Genomic DNA, 12,334 nt, shown 5'->3' with positions numbered 1-12,334 from the left:
GGCATTTGTCCAGGATAGACTAATCCTCCAAATGATATGCTGTCATGGCGCGATTCTGTGCCGAGCAGTGATTCCGTTCTATGTTGCTATCTTTACCAGAGGAAAGATAAGACACAGACGAATCCTTAGAAGTTACAGGAAAAACAAAGACTTTTGTTTTTTACCCCCTTTATTTAGCTGTATATTTGACATTCCCAGCAGGCCAGCATATCCAACATTGTTACCTTCACCAATATCTCTTCTTCGTAAGCATCGCTGCTTCACGTTTTAAGCACCTCCCTCCTAAATGAATGCCTACCTCAATAGCCCTTTTGTTAGATATCCTTTTCCTTGTAGTTGTTCTTGTTGTTTTCTATATATAATAGAATATTCTCAGGTTTTCAAATGGTCCAAACCGTAAAGTTCTTGTCTCTATGAATATTTGGAGTATTGAAATCCAAAACTTCAGCTTCAACTCTTTGATTCTGGCCTTGTTATGTCTTCCATTCCATCTTAAAATCAGCCGATAGCTATAGTATTTGCCTGGATTTGTTGTAAGCTCTGGCGCTTGGTAAAAATGGAGAATAACTTTTCAAGGCATAGCAGAACTTCTCAGACCTCACTGAAGACCCGGCGCAGTGGTTATGAACCATCTGACAACGAGACTGATTTCCTAGAAACGCCGTGGCATGGCCACAATAGGAAGATCAGTGGAGGCTTAGAATCTGAGGTGACAAAAGCTGCAGGGTTGGAGTTGGCAAGAAACATTAGCCCTTTCAAACATAGCCGGAGGCACTCTTCCAGGTTTGAATATGATGCTTCTTCTGCAAGAAATGATGCAGTAGTAAGCCCGGTCCGAAGAAGAACCAGCAGTAAGTCACCATACAAGCAAAGAAGAGAAGATGGTACTGTTCGTTCACCAATAGCAGGTGTTGAAACTCACAGAAATATCAGTCCCTTGTCAAAAGCTGAGCGCAGAAGACGTGCTTCTCCTTTGATACCAGAAAAAGAAGGGCATGATGTGAATGATGCTGATCAAATTGTGAACTCAAACAGGAAACAAAGCCAAAGAAGGCCCGGTAGAGACCCCCAAAGCAGAAGATCATCTACTGCCCCGAGAGTTCGAGCAAGATCAGAAGTAGAAAACAAAGGCAACTATAGTGCAACACCAACTAAAGGTGAAAGAACACCATCACCATTGTCAAAGGCCCTGGTATTAACAACACCAACTGCAAGGGAGAGAACACCATCACCATTGTCAAAGGCCCCGGTATTAACAACACCAACTGCAAGGGAGAGAACACCATCCCCAATCTCAAAAGGGTTGATCCAGCAACAAAGACAACACACAAAATCGCCGTCTGTTGGTGAGATCAATGAGATGATTGCCAATGCAAAGCTTGCTAGCACTCCTTTGGAGGCTAATTCTCCATTAGCTTTCGGAAGTTCAGAGTCTTTTGCACCAGGTGATATCTTCTTCTCTCGTGAGTGCAAAATCTTGGCACTGCCCAAAACTGTCAATCCCACACCAAAACCAAAGAATGCACTGCCCAAAACTGTCAATCCCATACCAAAACCAAAGAATGGTAGTGGTTTTGAGAACCGCTTAATTAGTCCTAATGTCAAAATGGTTACCCCAAGAGGAAATGGTTTCGATCAGAATGCTCGAGGGACTCCATTAAGCTATAATTTGTCACAGACAACCACAACAACATCAAGCTCAGCATTGAGCAGGCAAAGCAGTAAGATGAGTGGTACAAGTGGGAGCACAACTGCGAGTGCCAAGAAATTCACAGCAAATAGAAAGAAAAGTGAGAGTCACTCACTGTTTGCTTGTATGAGAAAGGGAGGGTCTTGTCGGAAAACAAAATCACCTGAACGTTCTCCTGTTTTCAATGAAGCTTCATTTATACAAAAGGCATTTGTGGATGAAAGTCTAAGGCAGTTTTGGGCTGATAAGCATCGACCGGCTTCGTTGAATGGATTCACTTGCCACATGCAAGAAGCTCAACTTCTCAAGGATCTGGTGAGTTATGTGAATATATAATATATTCCCTCATCCATATGTTTTCCTTGGTAGTTTCTTACTTCTATTTATTGAACTTTGCAGGTAATTGACAATAAATTTCCCCACATTTTGTTATCTGGACCATCTGGTTCTGGGAAAAAAGCTCTAACAATGGCTTTCCTAAGAGAGATATATGGTGATGCAAGCTGGGAAGTATGTTTGGTTCCTTCTAATGCAATAAAGATGAATTAATGTTTGTTTTTCCTTGAATATTGGCTGAATTGATCTTCTATGTGACCTTATTTTTTTGCAGATATCTCATGATTTAAGATACTTCCAGATTCAGGTACTTTGTACTCGAATAGATACTGAACTGAAGAACAAACTATCAACATTGCAAGTTTGAAATATTAGTTAAGCCTTAGATTTTGCAAGTTGTTCCTAGGAAATTATGAGTATTACTTATATGAAATATAATAGCATGACTGAGTGAGTAACCAAATCTTCTCCATCATTTGAAGGAGCTATGTGAAAGTTTTCTAGTTCAACTTAATTTGGGGCACATTACCATCAAAATTGCAATAGTATACCTATTCAGAATTTTCAGGTGTCACTTACATAACCTGATACTGGACCTCATTTTGTTATCTAATGCTGGCAGGAACAAATGTCGATGCAAGTAATGGTTCCATTGACATCCAGTGCTCACCATATAGAGCTTAATGTCCGCGTTGAAGCAAATGCTAGATATGCATTGATGGGTTTAGTAAAGGAAATCAACAGTGAGAATGACATTGCTCCTGAAATCAGCACTATTAATCTCAAGGGAAATCATAAAGGTTCATTCTCTCCCATACATGCGTAATCCCCTTTAAAACACTTGGATTTATTTATCGAGAGCTAACATAGTTCTTTTTCATTTCAGTGCTAGTTCTCTACGATGTTGACCGAGCAGCAGAACATATTCAGCATTTGATCAAATGGATGATGGACTGTTACTCAGAAGCTTGTAAACTCATTCTCTGCTGTGAAAATGATGAAGACATCGTTGAATCAGTGAAAAATCGGTGCACAGTTATCAAGCTTGATGCTCCTGTGACTCAAGAAGTAAAGTATTACATTTTAGCAACTATGTCTGAGTTCTGACTCTTTCTTTTACCACTAACACACTTCAATTTGCAGATTACGGAAGTTCTTGCTCAGATAGCAAGGAAGGAAAACTTTGACCTACCTATGAACTTTGCTAATAAGATTGCTAACAAATCTAAGCAGAACCTGAGAAAAGCAATCATGGGCCTTGAAGCAACCAAAGCACACAAGTAAGATCTTAGTGAAAGAACAGTGTCAAGAAACTTAACTTCATTGTATATTCTCTTACCTAGGGTTGTACTACCCATGTAGCTATCCTTTTGTAGATGACCAACCAATTCCAATTGGATGGGAAGAGGTACTTGTTGAAGTTGCTGCAGAAATCCTAGCTGACCCATCACCAAAGAGGTAATTGCCGATGCTACCCACTCTTATGTCTTAGCATAATGTGAGGTCCAGAATTCAGATTATGAAAAACATTTTCATTATCAGTAATTGATTTCTGTGAACCCTAAAAGAGTGCTACACATTAATCAACAATTCATAGTCGCTGACGGTTATGTGGAAAACTTATATTAGCCATTCATGTTCTAAACATATATTTGTCAGGTTATTTTTCATCCGGGGAAAGTTTCAAAAGCTTCTTGTGGGTTTTGTACATCCGAAACTGATTCTACTGGTAATGCATCAAACCCTCTATTGTTCATCTGCTTGTTCCCCATTTCAATTTTATAAGGCCATTTTGGAATAAGAGTAGCACTTTTCCAACATGCAGAAGCTGGTAGAACAGTTCCTTAAAGCAATGGATGCTAGTTCTAAAAGGGACCTATATTATTGGCATGCTTACTATGTAAGTTCTCTCCCTCATACTTAATTTGCCTTGCTGAAAATGCGAACCTAAATTAAACTTGTCCTCACAGGAGAAAAGACTCCCAGCAGGAGCAAGTGCTTTACTAAAACTAGAAGGTAACATACACAAACCACTAAAGTACATCCTATTTAATCACATCTATGCTTAATAATACACTTTTTATGCAGAATTTGTGGCCAAGTTCATGAGCATATACCGAAAGAGTGCCAACAGCCGTCAGTATGTGTAGTGTATACAGCCTCATTGAGAGGCAACGCTCAAGAATTTCCTACCACCTTTATAGGTAGTAGGTCTTTGTCAAGATTGTCTTACTGCAGCTAATACTGAAAGTCAGAATGAGAGACAAATTCCCGTGAAGCTTTTTCCTAGGGTCAGAATGATTCAGATATAGCACAAAAACACATGTTCTCTTGTACAAATAAATAATAGCAGACTTGTGTCCCCTTGAAAAACAATGGTTACCTCAGGACAGAAAATCTACACTCCCTACTTTCATCAAGGGAATTCTGGTCAAGCATATTGGAAGTTCCAATTCTACAGTTCTTCAAGTCTGCAGGTTCTGAAACCAGTTTCACTGGCTTTTGCTTCAACCGGCTTCTCTTTTTACTACTCTTGTTTTTTTTTTTTTTTTCCTCTTTTCTCTTCAACTGGTTTGTCTACATCAATCAATATATTCCCACAAGGAGAAACCCTTTTGCTGAATTGAGTCATTTTTTGGTTCAACTCTGTACACCTTGCTCTTGCTCATATATCAAATGGACCCCGCACTCCTTCACCTTCAGACCTGGCCCTCGGGTTTTAAATAAGAACTCAAGTTGACTGCAACTGCTATCCCACCATTCTGCAGCAAAGTATTTATCGCAGGATACATAGAATGTCCAAAGGTGATCTGACTTAACCTGGCAAAATTGTTCACTAAAGCGAAATGCAGGCTGTTTGCCATATACTTGTTTTAACTCGAACCCATTTAGGGTCATGCAGCATACAAGATGATGTGTAGCATTGAAAGTCTTGAATTGATGCTGGCCAAGTATATCAACTCCATGGTGCTCATCGAGTACAAAAACAGCACAAAAAGCAAACCCCATAAACTTACTGTTACTCCAAAATGGAGGTAACTCTACACTTAATGAACTCCCAACACTTCGATGACCGAACCACTCAGGAATTTTACTTCCAGGAATTACAATTTGAAAAGTTTCCCTTGCATTCGAGATAACCTATGCCATAAGAAATAGGATGTACATTATTGAGAGAGAGAGATTTAGTCAGGCTTTTTGGAAAACGAAGAGACTTAAAAAGAAAATGAAAGGGCGAGAATACCTGAGGAATGAATGTCTTCAGCATTTCAAATGCTACGTTACTGCAGCCTTGATTGTCATTTAGTCTGAAGCAATTGATGAAATTGAAATATGATTTCTCCAATCTATTGAAATTGGATGCATCAAACAGCATTGCCAGCGATGAACAGCCATCTGCCCTTACATCCAATTTACTATTTGATGGAAGCTCTGACAACTCCTTAAGCCTCTTGCAATTCTCCAAGTTAAGGTTTTCAAGCTTGAGAAACGATTTGATGCTTGAAGGAAGCTTAACAAAATCATTTCCACCCAGATTCAATGCCACCAATGAGGGAAAACAGCCAAAGTTGCTGCGAAATGCTCCATCACCAAGATTGCAATTGCTTATGTTTAGATATGTTAAATTACAGAGTCCAGATAAATGCAACTGCATACTCATTGGTTCTGTATTGATTCTTTGCATTGATCTAGAAGGCAAGGACCATGAGAAATGCTCCCGAACCACTTCAAAACAATGGCTTAAACTATCTTTCCATGATGGCAATTCTGCTACAGCAGTCCTACTTGCACCATTTCCCTCCATATACTCCATCTCCCTCATACTACCCTGATGTTCGCCAAGTTTCAAGCATCCAGAAAGACTAAGACTTTGAAGGGACTTCAATTCATTAATGGTGTGAGGAAGAGAAACAAGATTTTTGCAGTTGCTTAAATCCAAGGAAACAAGGCCACTTAAGCGCTCAATTGAGGGAGGCAGTGTTTCGATGGCAGTCTTGTCAAGATTAAGCACCAACAAACATTCCATATTTCCAACAAACTCAGGGATCTTCTTAAGACTTGAGCAGTTTGAAAGAATTAGAGTTTCGAGAGATTCCATTTTGATTTTATCTGGCAGACTCTTGAGCCTTTCACAATCTTTTAGATTCAATAGAATAAGCTTTTTGAGAACTCCAAGGGATGGATGAATTCTAACCAACTTTTTACATCCTTCAAGATCTAATCGTTCAAGATTTTGAACGCCTGTGAAGTCTGGGATCTCACATAGGCTTTGAGAATGGCAGAGTTTGATGAACTTCAACTTGTCAAAGTTCTGTTCAATACATGTATATTAAACAAAATGAAATCAGTAAGCTGCGAAGCAAAACAGACAATTTTCTTTACACAAATGAACAATTTATACTAGTCTATTAACTAACACTAGTACCTTTGCTCCTTGCCAAAGCTGTTCAATGTTGCTGTGGCACAAGTTAAGTTCAATGAGTTCATCTGATTCAAAATCTTGTGGGAGAAACCTTAAAGGGTATCCACTCCATTCGAGGAGTTTCAATGAGTTAGAGAGACAAGTGAGGCCTTTGGGAAGGTCCACATTTCGTATTAGGAGGAAACTAAGTTGAGACAAATCTGAGAAGGCTTCCGGTTTCCACTGAGCCACTTCTAATTTAGGTAAGTCCATCACCATGCCTTGAACTGCTTCTGTTCCCTGATTATGAAAGAAAATACCACAGTAAAGAAAAAAAACACCACTGGACCTAAACAGGTCAGATGAATGAAATGAATGTGCCTATTTATGCTTATTCTAGATAAATGAACTCTTACCTTAGCATTCTTCAGCACGGTGTGGATGTCTTCATGAGACCATAATCTACTACGTTTGCCTGGATTATTAGGAGACTCTCGGCGAATTATTTCCCAGCCCATTTCTTGTAGCAAATCATGCATCGACAGTGTGCTGTTGGAAATAGTAATGAGAGATTTGTCAACAAGAACACTTAAACCAATGACAGGGGAAAGCTGACAATAGTCTAGTATTTGTATTACACGATCCCTGGATTTTCCCTTATAAAAGCATGCAATATGTAGGAATATTTCCTTTTCTGTTTCCCCTAGTCCATCGAAACTTATCTGAAGCACATCGATAATACTTCTTTCCGGTTTATTCTTTAGCCTACTGATGGCACTTGCCCATTCTCCCATGTTTCTACCACATAGAAAGGAACCAATGACCTCAAGAGCTAATGGCAGCCCGTGTGCATAATTCAAAATATGGTGGCACAGGTGCAAATGATCTTCAGGCGGTTGGCTCTTCTTAAAAGCCTTCAAACATAAAAGTTCAAGAGATTCACCATATAGTAATCCAGTCGCCTCATATATACTATCAACACCATCACCGTATGCCTTCAACAAATGAACATCTGTGGTAGTTATGATAATTCTACTCCCCAGGCCGAACCAGTCATGACATCCAGCCAAATTTTCCAATTGTGTTAGATCATCCGCATCATCAATGACAACAAGTACTCTTAGCCTGCATAACCTTTTTTTTATCAGAGCAGTTCCTGCATACTCATCCTCTACTCCAATTTCTGTAGACAGCATTCTGGAAAGAAGTTCTTCTTGTAAAGAGACTAGACCATCCTTTCTGGACCTTTCTCTAACATTGGAAAGAAAGCAGCTACTTTCAAAACCATCACGAATATGATGATAAACTGCTCGGGCAACAGTTGTCTTACCTATTCCTCGCATTCCATGGATTCCTATGATACGTACGTTAAGAAAATGTGGACATACATAATTACGTACAAAATCATGAATGCGGGATTCCAGTCCTACCATGCCCTTTTGTAGTCCTACCATGCCCTTGTGTACATTTGTAGATGGTGTATACGATTTCTTTACTTCGCCACAAATTTGACCTATTATAGTTTCTAACACATTCCTGAGAAGAAGAAAAGGAGAAATAAAATGTTGTCAGCATGAATCATGCATTAATTGTAACAATAAAATACAGAAAACATATCAAAGTGTAGAGGAGATAATACGTGTACGTACTCGGAGTCCAGAGTAAACCCATCTATGTAGCACAGCTGTACCAAAGCATCCCTGCACTGTTGTTGCCTCATATTTAGTTTGTCCCATTTCTCCCAATAAACTTCTTCATGTTCCGTTACTTCCGGTCTCAAAAGGATCTTATTAACTCCCCCTTGTTGCCGTAATAGCAATATATTCATGTCAAAGTAGACTGGTATGATATCTTGCTCCATACTTTTGCATTGAAAAATATTCCAAAGCTCATCCAAGCACCACGATGAAGAAGCATAGTTTGCTGAAACAATGATGAGGGCAACTCTTGACTCCTCGATAGCCTTAAGAACTACTGAGGAAATGGATGATCCTCTCTCAAGTATTTTGTCATCTCTAAAGGTAACAATTGCATTCTTATCTAGTGCATCATACAGATAATCAACAAAACCCAAGTGAGGACCATCCCCATGGAAACTGACATATACATCGTATTTCCATCGAGGAGGAGGAGGAGGAGGAGAAGAAGTTGACGGTAATATGGGTATTGCCAGCTGATTTAATGGAGTGAAAATCTTTCCAACTACATCTCCAATTACTTTTGATTCATATCTGCAAGAAGGAAAAAATAAAGAAATTATTGCAGTCTCATGGTAAGTTGGTGAACACCTGTGCCAACCAAAGATTGATCCATATGTTATGGAGCATATATATGAACCAGCATTTGACTTGTAAGAATTAACATTAAAATTAAATTAAGGGAAACTAGTTACAACTATTGGGAACACTTGTGAGTCTGTGAGTGTTTAAATGTATGATGTTAAGCTTTTGGTTGTGCCTAATTGTCAATGTAAACTCAATGAATAGCCAAGAAAAAATTCGTAAGCGCTCAATCAGTAACAATACAACAAAACTTCTTTTCTTTCGAGTTTTCTCTCTCTGAGCTTAGCTCTCAATTTGTTATAAGTTAATGCATTTATCGACTAAAAGGAACAAGAAATATCCCAGAATTTCTTTACCATTGTATGTAGTTGCTAAAAAATTTACTTCGCTAAGCTATCAGATATTACCAAGTCAAACACTCAAATGAACAAGAAATATTCCAGAATCTCAACTGTCAAAGAAACCAAAGATATGAAAAACTTATATCATAGATATATAAGAACATAGCAGGTCTTGACTAAAAGAAGACTAGTAGGATTACCCATCTCGCAAATGCCATCCAGAGAGATTGCCTACTTGAGAAAGAGCATCTCTCCACCTCTGCACCTTGTCTGGATTGCCTTTAAAGTCCTTTCTATGCTTCGCAAAGGCTTTCCTGAAATGATGGCCCCTTTGTTTTCGCACATCAGATGGATCCACATCGTAGAACACCGGCAGGATTGTTTGTCCCATGGCTTTCATGCACTCCACAGCTTTTGCAAGCTCATCCAAACACCATCTTGAACTGGCGTAATTTTTTGAAAGAATGACTATTACATATCTTGATTCTTCAATGGCTTTCAATAGCTTTGGATTGATTGCCTTCCCCCTCTCAAGTTCTTCTTCATCTCTGAATGTGAATATCCCTTTCTGCGTCAGAGCAGTGTAAAGATGGTCTGTAAATTTTTTGCGTGTATCTACACCGCTGAAACTGAGGAACACATCGTATGTCCATCCAAGAGGGGAAGATGAAGAAGAAGAAGGACTATCTGTTTGGCTGGTCATTGAAAGGGTGGTGGAGTATTTGCTGATCACTTTCTGGCCAAGATTATCGATCAAAATCTGAAAATGTGAGAACAGGTGAAGTTAGAGAAGAAGAGAAGAAGAAGACTTTGACCAAGTAGGATTTAGAATTTTATTCCTTCTTTGCCAGGGGGGGAGATGATGCATAAACCCCTCATTACAATATATATCAAGAGAAACTCCGGAATAATACCAGCAGTCTCTACACCTACAATGTATTCAAACATGCACCTGATAGCAAAGAGTGTTCTTCGGTAATAAATAATCCTCATCAGAATGAATGGAACGACGATGATCGGTTGTGTCGCATACCATACAGTGAGTGATACAGACCACTATCAGATTTCTGTGACGGTGTGACACCAAAATCCAGGCTTAGCTTTATATAAAGAGAAATGTGTGAGTGTTGTAGTATATATGACTCATCATGTTGTATATATGAGTCATAGTATAAATGTCTATATCATGTAATAAGTACTTGAGTGTATACATAGGTACTTGAGTGTATGAAGACTTGTGTGACATGCTTTATACCAAGAGGCAACAAGCATGGCAGATTTCATCATTGAAAGACAAGTATGCAGCTGCAGCCATGATGAAGATTGTTATCATTTTGGTTTTCTCTTTGAGCATTCACACTACAATGTTTTCCTATAAATACCCTATTGTATGAGATGAATAAATACACATGAATTCTCATTCTCTCTGAATCGAAACTCTCTCTCTCTGTCTGTCAATTTTGATTGTCCTTAAACACGTTATCAGCACGAAGTTGCTCTAGAATTAGAATCGAAAATTGACAAGAGTAGAGTTCATCATCAATCGAAGTCATTTTTCCAAAACTACAAAAAACCTCCAAAACCTATCTCATATCAAAGCCATTGATCCCAGAAGCCCAGAACCGGCCTCAGAATCGTCGGAACCGGCCGGAAAAGGCCTGAACCGGCCGCCGGAATTTTTGAACAGAAACCAGACCACTGCCAAGTGCTGCCGAGCAGCTGCGCAGCAGCTGCCGAGACCCTGCGCAGCAGCTGCCGAGAAGCTGCGCAGCAGCTGCCGAGCGACCTGCGCAGCAGCTGCCGAGTCACCTGCCAAACACTTTTAAGTGATTTTCCTGTGCAGATCAGCCTGTTTGCACGCCCCGAAACATCTTGATAGGGACCTCAGATCAAAATACTTCCTTCATCAAAGTTGTTCGTATATGTCTCTTCTATCTGTCCTCCAAATTGTAGCCCTGTTGGAGTCGTTTTGAGACCTGTACACCATTCGAAGTGGGAGCTGTTCAGCACGCTAGTTCCTGTGCAGATCAGCCTGTTTGTACGCCCGAAACATCTTGATAGGGACCTCAGATCAAAATCATTCCTTCATCAAAGTTGTTCATTTATGTCTTTTCTATCTGACCTCAAAATTTCAGCCCTTTTGAAGTCGTTTTGAGACATGTACACCATTCAAAGTGGGAGCTATTCAGTATGATCGTTCCTGTGCAGATCAACCTGCTTGCACGCCAAGAAACGTCCTTTTCGGGACATCTAATCAAAATCATTTCTTCTTCAAAGTTGTTAATCTCTGTCTCTTATATCTTATCTCCAAATTTCAGCCCTGTTGGAGCAGTTTTGAGACCTGTATAACATTTGAAGTGCGATCTGTTCAGAAGCAAATTTGCTCCGAATTTCAACAAGTAAGTTTTAAAGATTAAAGTTCCTGTTTTGAGTTTGTATTCCTTTTTCTCTTCTTTTCAGGGACTTGTAATCAAAAAGCGGAATTATAGAAATTCACGCTAAACGAACTAAGAGCATTCGTAATCTATGAACTAAGAGTGTTCATAATATTCGGACTAAGAGCGTCCGCAAGTATCAATTTATCAACTAAAAGCAGAATCGTGGAGATTCACGCTAAACGAACTAAGAGCGTTCGTAATCAATGAACTAAGAGTGTTCATAATAATCGGACTAAGAGCGTCCACAAAACATCAATTTATGGACTTAAAGCGAAATCGTGGGGATTCACGCTAAACGAACTAAGAGTGCTCGTAAATCAATGAACTAAGAGTGTTCATAATATTCGGACTAAGAGCGTCCGCAAACATCATTGTTTGGTCTAAATCCAAATATTCTTGGAAATTGATTTCTTGGTAGCATAGCTCGGAAATCTTATTATTTTAGTTTTCGTGGAAGTTTAAACTCCGAAACTAATATATCTTCTCTTCTTATTTTTCAGGATGTCGAATGAACCTAGACTCGACTTTCCAATGCTTGACTCAACAGGCTCGGAATACCATGGCTGGGTAACCGACGATGAGAACCATCTCACTGCGAGTGGGATATTGCCCATAATCCAGGCACCTGACCAGGGCCTTGTGTTCCAACGAACACCCACAAAGCATGCTCAAGCACTTATCTTGATGCGACGCCACATGGATAAATCTCTCAGATTAGAGTACATGTCGATCAAGGATGCAAGAGACCTATGGGTAGCGCTAGAAGAGCGCTTTGGCAATATCCACAACGATGTGGATCAATTGAGCATTGGTTCAAGCAATGCCATGCAAGTACCCAATTAGCT

At 39.5% G+C, this 12,334-nt stretch overlaps 2 protein-coding genes across 3 annotated transcripts; one reads left to right on the top strand and one right to left on the bottom strand.

Moving 5' to 3' along the window:
* The first annotated feature begins 81 nt into the window (after positions 1 to 81).
* On the top strand, positions 82 to 4,537 carry LOC133717907 (uncharacterized). 2 transcript variants are annotated; one of them, XM_062144665.1, is made up of 11 exons: positions 82 to 2,005; positions 2,090 to 2,200; positions 2,301 to 2,333; positions 2,649 to 2,826; positions 2,913 to 3,094; positions 3,170 to 3,306; positions 3,389 to 3,484; positions 3,686 to 3,755; positions 3,852 to 3,926; positions 3,997 to 4,042; positions 4,115 to 4,537. In XM_062144665.1, exons 1-11 carry the CDS (start codon positions 557 to 559, stop codon positions 4,174 to 4,176), a joined length of 2,439 nt encoding a protein of 812 aa, XP_062000649.1. In that variant the 5' UTR covers positions 82 to 556; the 3' UTR covers positions 4,177 to 4,537. The 2 variants fall into 2 exon arrangements, 1 of the variants encoding a protein (XP_062000649.1); XR_009850028.1 differs by lacking the exons at positions 3,852 to 3,926; positions 3,997 to 4,042; positions 4,115 to 4,537 and having other exon boundaries at positions 3,403 to 3,484; positions 3,686 to 3,717.
* Positions 4,538 to 4,559: 22 nt separating this feature from the next.
* On the bottom strand, positions 4,560 to 10,140 carry LOC133717900 (TMV resistance protein N-like). Its single transcript, XM_062144654.1, has 7 exons — positions 10,004 to 10,140; positions 9,252 to 9,811; positions 8,078 to 8,659; positions 6,845 to 7,964; positions 6,453 to 6,728; positions 5,271 to 6,338; positions 4,560 to 5,167 (listed from the first exon to the last, which is right to left on the bottom strand). The coding sequence occupies exons 1-7, from the start codon at positions 10,085 to 10,087 to the stop codon at positions 4,667 to 4,669; spliced, it is 4,191 nt and encodes a 1,396-aa protein (XP_062000638.1). The 5' UTR covers positions 10,088 to 10,140; the 3' UTR covers positions 4,560 to 4,666.
* Positions 10,141 to 12,334: the final 2,194 nt, after the last annotated feature.

The sequence above is a fragment of the Rosa rugosa genome, chromosome 1, assembly GCF_958449725.1.
Source record: "Rosa rugosa chromosome 1, drRosRugo1.1, whole genome shotgun sequence".
In the NCBI taxonomy this organism is placed as follows: domain Eukaryota; kingdom Viridiplantae; phylum Streptophyta; class Magnoliopsida; order Rosales; family Rosaceae; genus Rosa; species Rosa rugosa.
Note: the sequence above shows the minus strand (reverse complement) of the source record. Positions and strands in the feature narration are given on the sequence as shown.

Bases quoted from the DNA above. Each gene is read 5' to 3' on its own strand.
- LOC133717907 (XM_062144665.1), top strand. From the start codon at position 557: ATGGAGAATAACTTTTCAAGGCATAGCAGAACTTCTCAGACCTCACTG. The intron at 3,756-3,851 runs GTAATGCATCAA...TCCAACATGCAG, and splicing joins ATCCGAAACTGATTCTACTG to AAGCTGGTAGAACAGTTCCT. The intron at 4,043-4,114 runs GTAACATACACA...CTTTTTATGCAG, and splicing joins TGCTTTACTAAAACTAGAAG to AATTTGTGGCCAAGTTCATG.
- LOC133717900 (XM_062144654.1), bottom strand. From the start codon at position 10,087: ATGGTATGCGACACAACCGATCATCGTCGTTCCATTCATTCTGATGAG. The intron at 7,965-8,077 runs GTACGTACACGT...TCTTCTTCTCAG, and splicing joins GGGTTTACTCTGGACTCCGA to GAATGTGTTAGAAACTATAA. The intron at 6,729-6,844 runs GTAAGAGTTCAT...TTTCATAATCAG, and splicing joins CCGTGCTGAAGAATGCTAAG to GGAACAGAAGCAGTTCAAGG.